The 16,531-nt window shown below is 42.5% G+C and overlaps 1 protein-coding gene across 4 annotated transcripts; it reads left to right on the top strand.

The window, feature by feature from the left end:
• The first annotated feature begins 7,640 nt into the window (after nucleotides 1-7,640).
• On the top strand, nucleotides 7,641-15,745 carry LOC134328743 (serine/threonine-protein kinase pim-1-like). Of its 4 annotated transcripts, none has more exons than XR_010014749.1 (14): nucleotides 7,641-7,684; nucleotides 10,871-10,983; nucleotides 12,152-12,203; nucleotides 12,408-12,505; nucleotides 12,732-12,967; nucleotides 13,048-13,146; nucleotides 13,315-13,377; nucleotides 13,500-13,594; nucleotides 13,783-13,833; nucleotides 14,003-14,375; nucleotides 14,475-14,651; nucleotides 14,761-14,873; nucleotides 15,315-15,412; nucleotides 15,512-15,745. XR_010014749.1 is itself a non-coding variant. In XM_063009938.1 (12 exons), the coding sequence occupies exons 1-11, from the start codon at nucleotides 11,629-11,631 to the stop codon at nucleotides 14,865-14,867; spliced, it is 1,581 nt and encodes a 526-aa protein (XP_062866008.1). In that variant the 5' UTR covers nucleotides 11,499-11,628; the 3' UTR covers nucleotides 14,868-14,873; nucleotides 15,150-15,308. The 4 variants fall into 4 exon arrangements, 1 of the variants encoding a protein (XP_062866008.1); XR_010014750.1 differs by having other exon boundaries at nucleotides 10,871-11,001; XR_010014748.1 differs by lacking the exons at nucleotides 7,641-7,684; nucleotides 10,871-10,983 and adding an exon at nucleotides 11,499-11,858.
• Nucleotides 15,746-16,531: the final 786 nt, after the last annotated feature.

Here is a 16,531-nt window from a genome sequence, read left to right as displayed (position 1 = left end):
TTAATAGTGAAGTGAATGACCAGTTACTGTGTGTAAGCTGAGTATTTATGTTTGATCGCAAGTTGTGGAAAACTATATTATTATATATATATATTATTATTTTATATATATATTAATGTACAGTATATAAGCTGAGTTTATGTTATTTGATCTCAAGTTATGGATAAATGTATTATTATATATGATATTTTATATATATATATTATTTTTATATATTAAATATATTATTAGTGTGTTTAATATAAACTGTGTTTAGTGTTGTAATGTGTTTAGATAACTGAATGTAATTAATCTTGGTTCTGTGCATAGATCATTATAAAGTGATGCGGCTGTGAACAGTACAGAAAGTGTCCTGTGTCTTTTCCTTTTTATAAATTTCTATAATCCCCTCTCTCAGGGGCGTAACATTTTGGAGGCACCGCTGGGATGAGTGCGACGGAGATCAGCCATCTAAGGAGAATTGTTGAACTCAGCCGTCATTCAGCCCCTCAACTTACCTAGGACCGTGTGTGCAAGCAGTAAGAGAACGAACAGTGGAGTTCTGAGTCAGAGACAGGACGCTGGTCATCTGAGTTAACTGGAGGTAACAGGAGAGCCATAGCTACTGCTCTTTCAAAACGGGCTACCACTATACTTCATTACTGTGTACATTGCAACTAGTGAAATGGATTCCTCAGAGCTAGAGAGATTACAGCTGGAGATATTAGAACATTTATGTCAGCTATCCAGAGAGAATCTGGTGGAATTGTGTGACATTTTAACAATTGCAGGACCAAATTTCGAACATGTGGCAGGCAAAAGCAGGATGTTTATTGTTACACTAATTAATAACTATTTGCACAGACAGGAGCTAGAGGAGCTAGAGGACCAAGGAATGTCAACTTTGCTTAGTCTAAAGGACAAAATTCTAGAACTGAACGCAGAGGGTGAGGTGCAAGCAGTGAAGCCTGTTGACCAGCCTGACATGCTTTCTCCTGGTGAGCCACAAAGTGTAGAACAAAAAGAGCAGACTTTAGAGCACAAGCTCATAAAACAGATTGAAGAAATGCAGTTTCAGCTTTCATCTATTCAGAAACAGACTAAGAATGTAAGGGAAATCAAAGGGCTTCAGAAAACCGCTACCTCTAGCATGCCACTTCAAAACACTGTCCAGCATCAAACACTCCCACTCTGGCCCAAGGAGTTCAAAATATCAGGTCAAATTGGAGAACCAGGACAGAAAGACCGGCTAACTTTTTCAAGCTTAGCTCGCCAAATCGAACATGGTTTAAACAAGGGTTTTCCTGAAATGGAGATTGTGGATGCAGTGATCAGGGCCATTGCTCCCGGCATGCAATTACGCAGTTACTTAGAAGGAGAAGCTAATCTAACCCTACCTACACTCCGTAGAATCCTCCGTTCTCACTACCAAGAAAGAAGTGCAACAGAGTTATATAAGCAGTTAACATCGGAGGCCCAAGGCATTAAAGAGACCCCACAAGCTTTCCTAATCCGTGCTTTAGACCTGAGACAAAAGATTTTGTTTGCTTCACAGGAGTCTGAGTCAGGCCTAAAATATGACCCAGGGTTAGTGCAGAACCTGTTTCTCCATACTGTTTTGACTGGTCTTCAAAATGACAATATTAAGCATGATCTTCAGCCCTACTTAGAACAGAGTGATATTTCTGATGAGTTACTGCTGGAAAAATTAAACACAGCATGTTCCTATGAAACAGAAAGGAATAATAAAAGAAAGATGATAGTGCCACAGCGACCTGTTGCTGTCCATTCTACACACTCAGAAGTCACACCTGCGGAAAATAAAGAAAAAGTGAGTCAAACAAAACAGTGTAAGATGCATCCAGATGTACTTTCTGATCTGAAGGAAGTAAAATCAGGTATGGCTTTGCTAAAAGAGCTTAGAGCAGAGGTGTCTCAAATTAAGGAGTCTATGCAACAACCCTTTTACTCTCCCCAGCTGCACTCGACTCAGATTGAAGGACCAAGTCAAAAACCACAAAGTCCACCACAACCATATTACCCAACCACGTTCCCAGGGCGGCAAGGAGAAATGGCTCAGCACCACATGAAAGCAATAAGGCCGTATCCGTTCGCTCCACAGTACTTTGTCCCACCACCACGACGCAGGAGAGGGTGTTTTCAATGTCAGCAACAAGGGACTGAAGCAAATTGCATGCACTGTTTCAGGTGTGGTAGCGATGAACATTTTATGGCTGGCTGCAGAGCTAAAGGGCAAAGACAAGTAAAGCAGGGATCTTTAAACGAGGAGCGGTCGCTTCCACGGGGTGGGGAGTGGCCAACCACATCGTAATGCCCCAAAGGTGCATCTCCTGTGGAAGAAAAAGAGAAGCAAAGGAGCTGAGACAATGTGCGCAGTGCAAACAAGTGCTATACTGCTCCAAAGCATGCCAAGCAAACCACTGGGGTATTCATAAGCAACAATGTGCTTTATCTTCCTGCATGACGACCCACACAAAGTTTCAAAAGAAAAAGAAAGTAGTTGAAATGGCTCCATTAATAGGCACTAAATGTCTGGTAGACTGCTATATTCAAGATCAGATGGTAAGGGCACTGTGGGATTCAGGATCTCAAGTAACCATCATGGATGAGCAATGGAAAATCACACACTTACCAGATGTCAAATTAAAGGCTCTGTCTGAAATTTTGGATGCAGAAGACACTCTGAATGTAGTGGCCGCGAATGGAGAGAGTATGCCTTACACCGGTTGGGTAGAAGTGACTTTTAAGTTGGCCTCTGAGACAACATGCACCACAGAGGTAGTTGTTCCTGCCCTTGTGATGAAAGGTGGCACACTAGCTCAACCGATTATAGGTTCCAATGTGATAGCACTTATTGTGGGCATTGAAATGGAACAGACTGGCCAGAAAGATAAAGAACAGATAGTTCAAAGTATTAGAGCAGCTTTTCCAGACCTCCCTATGAACAATGCACAAGCCCTGGTGGAACAGGTGAGCGCTAAACAAATAATGGAGTATGATGTCAAGACAACAAAAGAAGTTGTCAGAATACCAAAACGCACATCCCTTCAGGTTGAGTGTCGTGTACAAATGAAACCAGTACAGGAAGACACTACATTACTGTTCGAACCCACTGTCAATACAGGATGGCCTGATGGACTTGAATTTTCAGAGACACTAGTGGACCTAGGAAAGAATACAAAGCCATTCATCACTGTAAGTGTGTGTAATTGCACTGATCATGACATCATGTTGGCTGGAAGGATGGTTGTTGGAACTGTGCAACCAATTCAAACAGTTTATTCAGCCACTGTGATAGAGGGTTGTCGTCCATCAGTCCAGGCCACAGTAAGCCATGTAGGAGTGGAGGAAGACCAAGCTGCCGGTGAGGGGTGGGATCCCCCAGTCGACCTAAGTCATCTTGATGTGCCAGAGAGAAAAGTGGTGCAGAAAATGCTGAGAGAAGAGTCCAGTTCGTTTGCAAAATCCGACAACGACATTGGCTGCATTAATAAACTACAGCTTGGCATAACACTAAAAGACACTGAACCTGTCGCAAAGGCTTACCTCAGTGTGCCAAAGTCCTTGTATAAGGAAATGAAAGACTATTTGCATGACCTTATTGCACAGGGCTGGGTGACGAAATCAAATTCCCCTTATGCATCCCCTGTGGTCTGTGTACGAAAAAAAGATGGAACACTTCGCTTGTGTATCGACTACCGACAATTAAACAAAAAGACCATTCCTGACCGACAGCCCATTCCTAGGGTGCAAGATGTTATGGACGGCCTTGGAGGCAACTCATGGTTTTCTTTATTGGATCAGGGGAAGGCCTACCACCAGGGGTTCATGACCAGAGAAAGTCAGCCAATGACTGCTTTTGTTACCCCTTGGGGCCTATATGAATGGATCAGGATCCCATTTGGCCTCATGAATGCACCAGCTGCCTTCCAGAGGTGCATGGAGGAATGTCTGGAGGGGCTGAGAGATGAGATATGTATCCCATATTTGGATGATACAATTGTGTTCAGTAAGTCTTTTGAGGATCACGTTAACAATGTGAGGGTAGTGCTGCGGCGACTGAGACAGTACGGTATTAAGTTGAAGCCAAGTAAATGTGAACTCTTCAAACAAGAGGTCCGTTATTTAGGACGTATTGTGTCAGCTGAGGGCAGTAGAATAGATCCAGTGGATACTGTGGCAGTGAGAGCACTGAAGGAGAGAAAACCTAAAACTGTGGGAGAATTGAGAGCAATAATGGGCTTGTTAGGTTATTACCGGCAGTACATTAAGGACTTTTCTCGCATTGCTGGACCCCTGTACAACCTTCTGAAAGTCACCTCTGAAGTAAAAGAAGAGGAGCGTCATTGTGGGAGGACTAAACGGCAACACGGGAAAAGCAAGGGAGCAAATTCTCATCGGCCAATAACATGGACTACTGCACATCAAAACGTACTGGAGAAGCTGATTGATTGTTTAACCAAGCCACCTGTCCTAGGATTTCCAGATTTCAGTAAATCATTCATTCTACACACTGACGCATCAAATCAGGGTCTGGGTGCAGTGTTGTACCAGGAGCAGGAGGGAAAACTCCGTGTGATCGCTTATGCTTCTCGGACACTCACAGAGCCGGAAAATAATTATTACCTTCATTCAGGGAAGCTAGAGTTTCTTGCTCTGAAGTGGGCAGTGTGTGAAAGGTTCCGGGATTATCTGATTGGCTCATCCTGCACTGTGTACACGGACAACAACCCGCTTACCTATGTGTTGTCGACAGCAAAGTTAAATGCAGCAGGACACCGGTGGGTGGCGGAATTAGCAGATTTTCATTTGGTCATCAAGTATCGTCCGGGTCGAGAAAACATTGATGCAGATAGCTTATCTCGGATGCCTGTGGATGTGGAGGATATGATGAGAGAGTGTACAGAGGAACTTTCCCCTAATGCAGTGCAAGCAGCGATTGCATCAGTAGAAGCTCTGGATTCCAATGCCGCCTGGTCCATGGCTATATCTGTCCAGTGTGCCGACATGTGTGAACCAGCACGAGAGCCCCTGTCAAACGGAGAAATATACAGAGCTCAAAGAGATGATGTCTGTATTCGGCCAGTTCTGGAGTACAAGGACTCAAACACTCGTCCTACTGGTCACAAGTTAGGAAAGCTGGGAATCCAAAGCAAACGCCTGCTTCGCGAATGGGAACGACTTGTTTTCGACGAAAAGGGCATTTTATACCGTAAGACAGCTACGAGAAAACAGTTGGTCCTGCCACAAAAATATAAGGAGATGGTTCTGAAAGAATTGCACGATGGAATGGGTCATCAAGGAGTGGACCGCACAGTGTCACTAATTAGAGACAGGTTCTTCTGGCCTAATTTGAAAAGGGATGTTGAGCACTATGTTTCCTATTCATGTGTGTGTTTGAAACAGAAGAAGCCAAGTAGGGAAACTAGAGCCCCTCTCACAAACATCATTACTTCGCAACCCTTTGAACTGGTGTCAATTGACTTCCTTCACTTGGATAGATGCTCAGGTGGTTACGAGTATATTTTGGTAGTAGTTGACCATTTCACACGTTTCGCACAGGCATACGCTACAACGTCAAAATCGGCCAAGACTGTAGCTGATAAGATATTTGGTGACTACGCATTGAAGTTTGGATTTCCTATGCGGATCCACCATGATCAGGGAGGTGAATTTGAAAATCAACTTTTTGCTCAACTGAAAAGAAATTGCGGTGTGATTGGCTCTAGGACGACCCCGTACCACCCTCAAGGGAACGGTCAGGTGGAGCGTTTTAATAGAACCCTGCTCCAGATGTTGAAGACGCTGACGGAAAGAGAGAAATCGAATTGGAAGGATTCGTTGAATAAACTTGTTTATGCTTACAACTGTACTCGCAGTGAGGTCACTGGGTTTTCTCCTTTTTACCTTCTCTATGGTCGGCCCCCAAGACTGCCCATTGACCTTTTATTTCGTCTGACCCCTGAAAATGGGACAAGTGATCATCAAGAATATGTAAAGAGATGGAAATCTGGAATGCAGGAGGCTTATAAGATTGCAAGTGAGAACGCCAAGAAGTCTGCCGAGAGAGGAAAAAGAAATTACGATAAGAAAATTCGGAGTTCTTTGTTGCAAGAAGGTGATCGCGTTCTTGTAAGAAATATGACACCAAGAGGCGGGACAGGCAAACTTCGAAATCATTGGGAGGAAAATATCCACAAAGTTGTACGACAGGTGAATAAAGACATTCCGATCTATGAGGTTGTTCCAGAGCAAGGAAAAGGGAGAGGAAGCAGAATCCTCCATCGTAATCTCTTGTTACCATGTGACTACTTACCCTTGGAGATCCAACTCAAGACAGCAAACACAAAGGGCAAAAGTCAAGCACGAAGGACTACTACGGAAAGAGAGGAAATCGAATCAGATGCTGACAGTGATAAGGATGACTATGGATATTGCTATGTACCTGTAACACAGCCTCATTATAGTCACAACACTGGATGTGATAGTCAGCCTACAACCCATGAGTCAACAGTGAGTGCTGATAATCAAGTTACTGGGTTGGGAAATGTGCCCCAGTCAAGTGAGGTTCGGGATAGAGACTGTGCTTTGGGTCAGGACATTGAGTCAGAGATGGCTGCTGACGAGGAACAACCAGTTCAGCAGGAAAGTACCTCGGAAGAAGACACCTCACTGCCTCTGTGCACTACCACAAATAAAGATGATGAGGAAGCGGAGTTGGAGCATGGGCATCAGCGACCGCAGAGAGAAAGGCGAGCACCAAAGGTATTCACCTATGACCAACTCGGTAATCCAGCTTGCTATTATGCATCTTTTTCAGAAAGTGATACTCGACCACACCCACACCACTGGCCTCAGAATGGGGCGTATACGATGAGACCCTGTATGGACCCTACTCAGTGTTACTTTCCCCCATGGCATTATCAGTCAGTACCCCTGTATAGTTTCTAAGGCAAGGACATCTAAAGTGATAATAACAGAGGAAAAAAATATTGGGACGATGTTGAACAAACAGTACTTTCGGACTCATACCCACATACGATTGCAAAACACTTTTGACTGTTGGATTAACAGAAATTTTGTGCAAACGTGCATCACCAAAATATTTAAGGACTGTTGAACTTGTAGACTGTTGTCACGTACAAAACACTGCAACATTCATGGACTGTGGACAAACAGAATGTTATGCTCACATACCTGTAGGATATGGACATAAAAGAGAAAAACAAAAGACGCTTCATACTAGTGGACTCTAATGAATGCTGATGGAAATATATATATATATATATTTTTTTTTTTGTTATTTGCAGTAGGGATTTATCTAACAGAGAAAAAAAGGGACAATTTATTTAAAAGGACTTTAACATTGAATATGTATGTACCTAACGGTTGGTCTAGACATTAATGTTCAAACATATTGTTTGAGATGTCGGGACGACATCTATGTTGATGGGGAGTGTGTGGTGCACTTAAGGGAACAACATAAAAGAAAAATAGAATGCCATCTGTTTACTCTGTAATTGATTGGTGAGCCTGTGCATCGATCAGTGCGAGGGCTGAGGGGAGGGAAAATTAGAGGGCACCCGTTGCACCTGTATCATTATAAAGTGATGCGGCTGTGAACAGTACAGAAAGTGTCCTGTGTCTTTTCCTTTTTATAAATTTCTATAATCCCCTCTCTCAGGTATGAATAAATTGCATAAGCAATAAGTATAATATTTAAAGAGATAACCGCTTGTGAAGTTTAGTATAATTTGTTTGATGATAAATTGTTTTAGTCAGTGTTTATAAACGGCAGGTAGCCGGCTATGCTAATTAGCACCGCGCTCCGGTTTAAGTTTATGCTAAGCTAGCGACTTCGGTTACAAGAAGTTGTGTGTTCAGTTGAAAGAGATATATTTGTTATATTTACAATTCTATTTGTTGTTGTTTTATATTTTTATGAAACAAATTAATAGTGAAGTGAATGACCAGTTACTGTGTGTAAGCTGAGTATTTATGTTTGATCGCAAGTTGTGGAAAACTATATTATTATATATATATATTATTATTTTATATATATATTAATGTACAGTATATAAGCTGAGTTTATGTTATTTGATCTCAAGTTATGGATAAATGTATTATTATATATGATATTTTATATATATATATTATTTTTATATATTAAATATATTATTAGTGTGTTTAATATAAACTGTGTTTAGTGTTGTAATGTGTTTAGATAACTGAATGTAATTAATCTTGGTTCTGTGCATAGATCATTATAAAGTGATGCGGCTGTGAACAGTACAGAAAGTGTCCTGTGTCTTTTCCTTTTTATAAATTTCTATAATCCCCTCTCTCAGGGGCGTAACATTAGCAATCTTCTTATAGCCCAGGCCATCTTTGTGGAGAGCAACAATTCTATTTCTCACATCCTCAGAGAGTTCTTTGCCATGAGGTGCCATGTTGAATATCCAGTGGCCAGTATGAGAGAATTGTACCCAAAACACCAAATTTAACAGCCCTGCTCCCCATTTACACCTGGGACCTTGACACATGACACCAGGGAGGGACAACGACACATTTGGGCACAATTTGGACATGTTCACTGTGGGGTGTACTCACTTATGTTGCCAGCTATTTAGACATTAATGGCTGTGTGTTGAGTTATTTTCAGAAGACAGTAAATCTACACTGCTATACAAGCTGTACACTGACTACTCTAAGTTATATCCAAGTTTCATGTCTATAGTGTTGTCCCATGAAAAGATATAATAAAATATTTGCAGAAATGTGAGGGGTGTACTCACTTTTGTGATACACTGTAACTCAACACACAGCCATTAATGTCTAAATAGCTGGCAACATAAGTGAGTACACCCCACAGTGAACATGTCCAAATTGTGCCCAAAGTGTCAATATTTTGTGTGACCACCATTATTATCCAGCACTGCCTTAACCCTCCTGGGCATGGAATTCACCAAAGCTGCACAGGTTGCTCCTGGAATCCTCTTCCACTCCTCCATGATGACATCACGGAGCTGGTGGATGTTAGACACATTGAACTCCTCCACCTTCCACTTGAGGATGCGCCACAGGTGCTCAATTGGGTTTAGTCCATCACCTTTACCTTCAGCTTCCTCAGCAAGGCAGTTGTCATCTTGGAGGTTGTGTTTGGGGTCGTTATCCTGTTGGAAAACTGCCATGAGGCCCAGTTTTCGAAGGAAGGGGATCATGCTCTGTTTCAGAATGTCACAGTACATGTTGGAATTTATGTTTCCCTCAATGAACCGCAGCTCCCCAGTGCCAGCAACACTCATGCAGCCCAAGACCATGATGCTACCACCACCATGCTTGACTGTAGGCAAGATACAGTTGTCTTGGTACTTCTCACCAGGGCACCGCCACACATGCTGGACACCATCTGAGCCAAACATTTACATTTACATTTTCAGCATTTAGCAGACGCTTTTATCCAAAGCGACTTACAGTACTGTGACACTATACAATCTAAGCAATTGAGGGTTAAGGGCCTTGCTCAAGGGCCCAACAGCAACCTGGCAGTGGTGAGGTTTGAACCGGCAACCTTCGGATTACTGGACCAGCACCTTAACCACTAGGCTACTGCTGCCCAAACAAGTTTATCTTGGTCTCGTCAGACCACAGGGCATTCCAGTAATCCATGTTCTTGGACTGCTTGTTTTCAGCAAACTTTTTGCTGGCTTTCTTGTGCATCAGCTTCCTTCTGGGATGACGACCATGCAGACCGAGTAGATGCAGTGTGCGGTGTATGGTCTGAGCACTGACAGGCTGACCTCCCACGTCTTCAACCTCTGCAGCAATGCTGGCAGCACTCATGTGTCTATTTTTTAAAGCCAACCTCTGGATATGACGCCGAACCCGTGGACTCAACTTCTTTGGTCGACCCTGGTGAAACCTGTCCTGGAAAACCGCTGTATGACCTTGGCCACCATGCTGTAGCTCAGTTTCAGGGTGTTAGCAATCTTCTTATAGCCCAGGCCATCTTTGGGGAGAGCAACAATTCTATTTCTCACATCCTCAGAGAGTTCTTTGCCATGAGGTGCCATGTTGAATATCCAGTGGCCAGTATGAGAGAATTGTATCCAAAACACCAAATTTAACAGCCCTGCTCCCCATTTATTTTGTAAAGTTGCTTTGAGACAATGTCTATTGTAAAAAGCGCTGTATAAATAAAGTTGACTTGACTTGAATTTACACCTGGGACCTTGACACATGACACCAGGGAGGGACAATGACACATTTGGGCACAATTTGGACATGTTCACTGTGGGGTGTACTCACTTATGTTGCCAGCTATTTAGACATTAATGGCTGTGTGTTGAGTTATTTTCAGAAGACAGTAAATCTACACTGCTATACAAGCTGTACACTGACTACTCTAAGTTATATCCAAGTTTCATGTCTATAGTGTTGTCCCATGAAAAGATATAATGAAATATTTGCAGAAATGTGAGGGGTGTACTCACTTTTGTGATACACTGTATATATACACACACACACATGCACACAGAATACACACTCTTGTACACATGCACAGACACTCGCTCACACACGCACATGCACAACACGACCAACACAGTTGTTCGCTGGACAACTTAAATACATATAACTACTGTATTGTACTACTGTGACTGTATTACTTGCATCTTTGCACAATATTGCAATTTGCACAAGTTTGTGCATTTTTGCATCTTACTCCTGTTATAGCTCTGCTGCTACAACAAACCCTATACTGCTAACTGCATATAAGAAATGTCATCTTCCTGACCTACCACTTACTTACTTAGTACCATGTAGTGACCAATACTTATGTCTAGTCTCGTCTCCCTTAATTACTTTTTAGTACAACCTCTGGCAAACAAAATGGATGAGCGGAGACGTGGTTGAACTGTAACAGCGCGGTGGAGCTGGATGTTCGAAGCATGTTCAGAGCGGACAGAGTGGCAGTAAACTCCGGTAGGAATCGAGGAGGAGGTCTGTGCATTCATGTAAATAAATCAAGGTTTACAGACTCAACTGTAACTAAAAGTCATTGATCTGCCAATCTAGAGGATCTGATGATTAGGTCTGATCACCTTTCTTTGTTCCAGGTGTGTGTGTGTGTGTGTGTGTGTGCCGCTCAGCAAACGTGTGAAAACAAAGAGTTAAAGTGTGGCCAGATGGAGCCATCTCCTCTCTGCCGCCTTCATAACACTGATTGGAGCATTTGAAAAAGTTAAAAAGTGTTTCTTCAGCAGCTGTTTCTAATCATTCATTATTTATTCTTTGACTAAAAATAATTGGTGTAAATGTATTTGATACACATGTTGTGCAAGGTTACAGTAATTATCACTAACAGCACAAATAAAAGAAATAATAAACACTGTAAAATCAAAGAGGGACATTTTTTAATAAATTAGGTGTGTGTGGGCGGGGGGGGGGTAAAATCATTTGAGTAAAATATTGAAAAATAAACAAATGGTGAAATTTAAATGTACACCATCACCTGCAGCGCTGCAGCACTGAGACCTTCTGCCTTTGTGACATCATTGTGATGACACTGAGTGTTCTATGAGAGCTCAGTTTAGTTGAACCTTCAGTGTTTGTACATCATTTCTCACGATGGCTGCTGAACAGGAGAGACATGCTACCGACCGTCCTTCTCTAATGCGACGCTTTTTGACCAGTCTACGTCTGTGCTGGCCGTTCGGTCGAGTTCGTCCTCAGATGTCTTTTCAGGACGTCTGTGGTGGCGAGATCGAACCGGAGGGCAGCGTGGATGCAGAGAACCAGATAGTTATGGAGGGATACTTGTTGAAGAGGGCCAGTAATGTATTTAAAACATGGAACAGGTGTGTAGAGAGCTAGAACACATGATGAGCAATCATTTAGGTAGAAATGAATGGCTAATTAAACACCTCTAACCATCATAGCAATCGTTTCCTAAACATTGTACATGTTACTGACTCAGACTGATCAATGGCTTGTTAAATCAGAATACACGACGATTCAACTCTGAATGATTTAATGTGAAGCTCATTTATATCATTGTATTAGTTACAGGTGAAACCCTGCAGAACCATTTCAGTACTATGCAGTTGTTTTCTTTCTGTGATTTCTTTTTGTTTCTGTTTCTTTCCTTCAGGCGCTGGTTCCTGATTCAGGACAACCACCTTATGTACAAGAAGAAATCCAGGGTTAGTCACGTGTCCTTTGTCTAAAGTAAAATCAGTAGCAATGGTGGCCTTCATCAAAATCAACATGAAAAGGAGAAACTGCTCCTGAACAGTCAGTTTTAAGCACTCGTTTACTAAAGTTTGAGTTGTTTTGCTTGTGCTTTGATTTAAAACTGGAATATTAGAGGTAACGAAATGTTTGAGAAACCTTTTGTGCCCCAGCAGAATAGCATGGTGGTCATAGCCGATTTACGCCAGTGCACGGCCAAACACTACAGGAGCATCGGACGCCGTTGCTGCTTCCAGGTGGTTTCACCTACAAAGTAAGTCCAGTGTACCATCAGGCATGAAAATTCATTTTCTTTCTTTTATTACGACACGCTGAAGGGCGTGGCTGTGCAACAGTTCTGCCAAAGAAAGATGAATTGAAAAAGGAACATTTTACTCTCTTTATAATAGAAATGACATGAAAACCAGAGCACTCTGTTGTGCTGTAGATTCGTGCCATGTTCAGGGTGTGTATGTGTGTGTGTGTGTGTGTGTGTGTAGGATCTGGGTATTGCAGGCTGATTCAGAGGAAAATAGAGAGGCTTGGATCAGAACCATTCAGAACATGGTTGCTAACACCGATGGTGACAGAACAGACGACTCCATCACTTCCCGATCAGATGAGGTGGTGGATTTGAGCCCAAAACAGGAAGGATCCAGTAGCTCCTCTAAATCACGTGGATCACAACACACACAGAGAGACTCGCTACGTCCACGATCCGCTTCTGGAACTTCAGGTGGGTTTGAAAGATTCACTCTGTGACTGTTTGAAAGTCAATGTAAAACGCTGATTTTAACACAAAACACGTCTTTTAAGTTGAGAGTGTTGAAGCTACAGTTGGAGGGACCTCACACATTGAAGAGAGCCCGGAGGAACTGAGCACCAGCACTTCCTCCAGCGACTCCATCCACACAGGTCAGCCAGAGCTTTACTGAACCATTCAATGATATCGTGAACTGGTAGGATTTAATGATAAAACATTTGTAACGTATGACTCTGTAAAGCTGTAGACACGTGTTGTACATCTGATGTGTTAGAGATCATTGACTAACAGCGATTAAATAACATTTGTGTGAACAACAGCTGGTGATGAGAGTACGACTACAGGAAAGCACTCGGTCCAGAGAGGCAGAGCTCCATCTGAAGGTCTGTCCAGCCTCACAACTTTCATAGAACAAATATTTTCTAGAGCTTAAATCATACTGCTCACGAGTTTTACTGAGAACACTGCAGTTTCTATCAGATTAACAACACGCCCCGCTTTACAGAGTGCTTCAATAGTCGGTACAGAGTGGGAAAGCTTCTGGGGAAAGGAGGCTGCGGTTCTGTGTTTGCAGGACTTCGTGAGGCCGATGGAAAACAGGTGAGATATTTACTCAGCTCTGCTCAGAGTGACACGAGAATTGTCGATCATTACAATGACTACACATGTCATCAAACTTGCAGTTAAAAAGCCAACGGCCCTTTTGGTTATTGTTGGCCGAGCTGTAAAGTACGTTCCCGTAATATTCGTTCCTGATTTGAATCGTTTTGTTTTGCATGTTTTAATAGGTTGCTATTAAGGTTGTGCTGAAGAGTGGCTGTGACAGATTCATCACCATTGTAAGTGACATTTGTTTCACTTGTGAAATATTGCAAAGATGCATCAACCATATAAAAAAACCTTATCTTATAAACGACATGATGCATTAAAATGCAAAATAGCATCTAATGTAACCGTCACTCTGCCTATTCCAACCCCATGCTAACCATGGGTCTGCTCAAATATTAGCTTGGCGAGAAGAACGCTCTCCCTGTAGAGGTGGCGTTGATGGTGATGGTGTCCGAGCCACCTCGCTGTAAGTACGTCCTGGAGCTCCTGGAATGGTTCGACATGCCCGAGTGCTACGTCTTGATCCTGGAGCGACCCGCCCGCTGCATGGACCTCTACGAATACCGAAGGAACGGCTCACTTCCCGAATGTCTGACTCAGATGATCATGTGGCAGGTGGTTCTCGCCGCCTGTCACTGCCGTAATCGCGGGGTTCTCCATCGGGATATCAAGGAGCAGAACCTTCTGGTCAGTTTCCACACCTTAGAGGTCAAGCTCATAGACTTTGGCTGTGGGGACTTGCTGAAGTCGACCCCCTACAGACGTTTTGCAGGTAATTGTACATTGGCGTTCTGTAGCTATGACACACAGATGACAGCGATCGCATAGGAAAGCCGTGTGTGTGAGACCCGTTTCTCTCACTTTTATTCAGGCACCATGCTATACGCCCCACCTGAATGGATCGAGGAAGGTAAGTATCACGGTTGCGCTGCAACGGTGTGGAGCCTGGGTGTCCTTTTGTTTGTTCTAGTGTGTGGAGAGCTGCCATTCTGGAATGAGAGGGAGATCGCTGCTGGACACCTGATCTTCAAAGCTGGTGTGTCTAAGGGTAAGAGAAATCAGAAACATAAGAAACACGTCTCTTTTCATTTTTTTTTTAAATGATGTTAAATAGTTTCTATTACAATGTTGTAACGACCCCATCACTGCACGCACAGCCTGCCGTCATCTGATCAGACGCTGCCTGGCGAAGGATCCAAATAAGAGACCCAGCCTCGAGATGATCCTGGAGCACCACTGGTTTCCAGAGATCCTTAGAAACTAAGTCCAGGTCAGTCAGAACACATAAGGATAGACCTAAATGGATATAGCTAAGAGTCTTTGTAAGCATATAGGCCAGATCACATGTTGCAATGAATCATCGTTACATTTTGCTAATAACATTAAAGACACCAGTTTAGTAATTGGTGTGTAAAGAACTTCTAACCAAATAAAATCATACATTTTTATAGCTATAACAACAATTCCTCATCCTATCGGAGACTAAGCAACGACTAAATGTGTATGAACAAAACCGTCCACTGTTTGCTTTCATGTTATGTCAAAGTAATCTGAGAGGATGATCACCCGAAAAACACAACAGGAGTGATCTGGAGATCAGCAACATTTTGTGGATCAGCTTGATGAGTCAGTCGACTCAGATAATTATTAGCTTAACATCCCCTTAACACATGATGGAAATCAATCTCACATTATGTTTTCACCACCACAGCACAGGTCTGCTACAAGAACACATCCAGAGGTTTCTGGCTGAGGTTCAGATCACCTCTATTCCTCAGCACTGTGTACATACCACGCTGGATCAGAAAGGTGAGTGCTGGAGAAAGTGGCTTTGGCAGTTAGGAGTTTAACATCATTTAACATCAATGATTGATATGGGTGTGTGTGTTCTGGGTAATTGTCTTGTAGAAAGCCCCATCAATGAACAAGTCTAACCTACAACCAACCAGAAGCAACCAGATCAGATTTGGGCCCAAGCACCCTGATACCCAGCAGAAGATGAAACGTCCTTGAGTGACCACAACCATCTACGGTTGGTGTCTGGGAATGGATCCTGCAGACGTTTAACACATGTGTATTGTGCCTTGATTGCAGTTGATGGTCATTTAACGGTCAGTATATTGAATAAAACTGTTTGATAAAAACGTGTGTATTGTCTTTACCCACTTTATGACTTGCACAACACAGGAGAGCACATTTTATAAAGAGTTGATGCAGAAATGTAGATGAATCCTGAACAAGTTTGGAATGACCTTTTCTTGCAGTTGTAGTTTTGTACAGCTGAGAATGTATGGATATAAACAAATGATCAAAATGACCCTTGACACATCAAAATGACAATTAGACACATTTTGTCCAGCAACATTCGAGGGAACAAGACTTCACCTAAATCACTAAAGTAAACCTGACCCTAACCTGGTCTAATGTCATGTAACAAAAAACTTTTCACTAAACTGATTTTGTTCATTAAAACATGATACATATGACATGTTCTGACATTCCAACAACAAATATTTAAAACACAACATAAAGGCACTGATCTCCTAAACTCTAGTCCAGTGGTCATCAACAGGAACACTTTTCGTGTGTTTAATCCAAGACTGTGCAACTCCCCAGCACATCACTGTTGTTTAGAACTCTTCCACTGGCACTACTTATGTCTGTCCAAAGACCTCTCATTGTTCTGTACAGGCTAAACAACAGAAACAGAAATGAACACCCAACTGTTCACATAAGTGATTAAACAACGTGAACAGAAATGAACACCCAACTGTTCACATAAGTGATTAAACAACGTGAACAGAAATAAACACCCAACTGTTCACATAAGTGATTAAACAACGTGAACAGAAATGAACACCCAACTGTTCACATAAGTGATTAAACAACGTGAACAGAAATGAACAGGCAACTGTTCACATAAGTGAT

Source organism: Trichomycterus rosablanca, chromosome 15 (assembly GCF_030014385.1).
Source record: "Trichomycterus rosablanca isolate fTriRos1 chromosome 15, fTriRos1.hap1, whole genome shotgun sequence".
In the NCBI taxonomy this organism is placed as follows: Eukaryota; Metazoa; Chordata; class Actinopteri; order Siluriformes; family Trichomycteridae; genus Trichomycterus; species Trichomycterus rosablanca.
The sequence above is the reverse complement of the archived record's forward strand: the minus strand, read 5'-3'. Positions and strand labels throughout refer to the sequence as shown.

Bases quoted from the DNA above. Each gene is read 5' to 3' on its own strand.
- LOC134328743 (XM_063009938.1), top strand. From the start codon at position 11,629: ATGGCTGCTGAACAGGAGAGACATGCTACCGACCGTCCTTCTCTAATG. The intron at 12,968-13,047 runs GTGGGTTTGAAA...ACGTCTTTTAAG, and splicing joins ATCCGCTTCTGGAACTTCAG to TTGAGAGTGTTGAAGCTACA. The intron at 14,652-14,760 runs GTAAGAGAAATC...CTGCACGCACAG, and splicing joins CAAAGCTGGTGTGTCTAAGG to CCTGCCGTCATCTGATCAGA.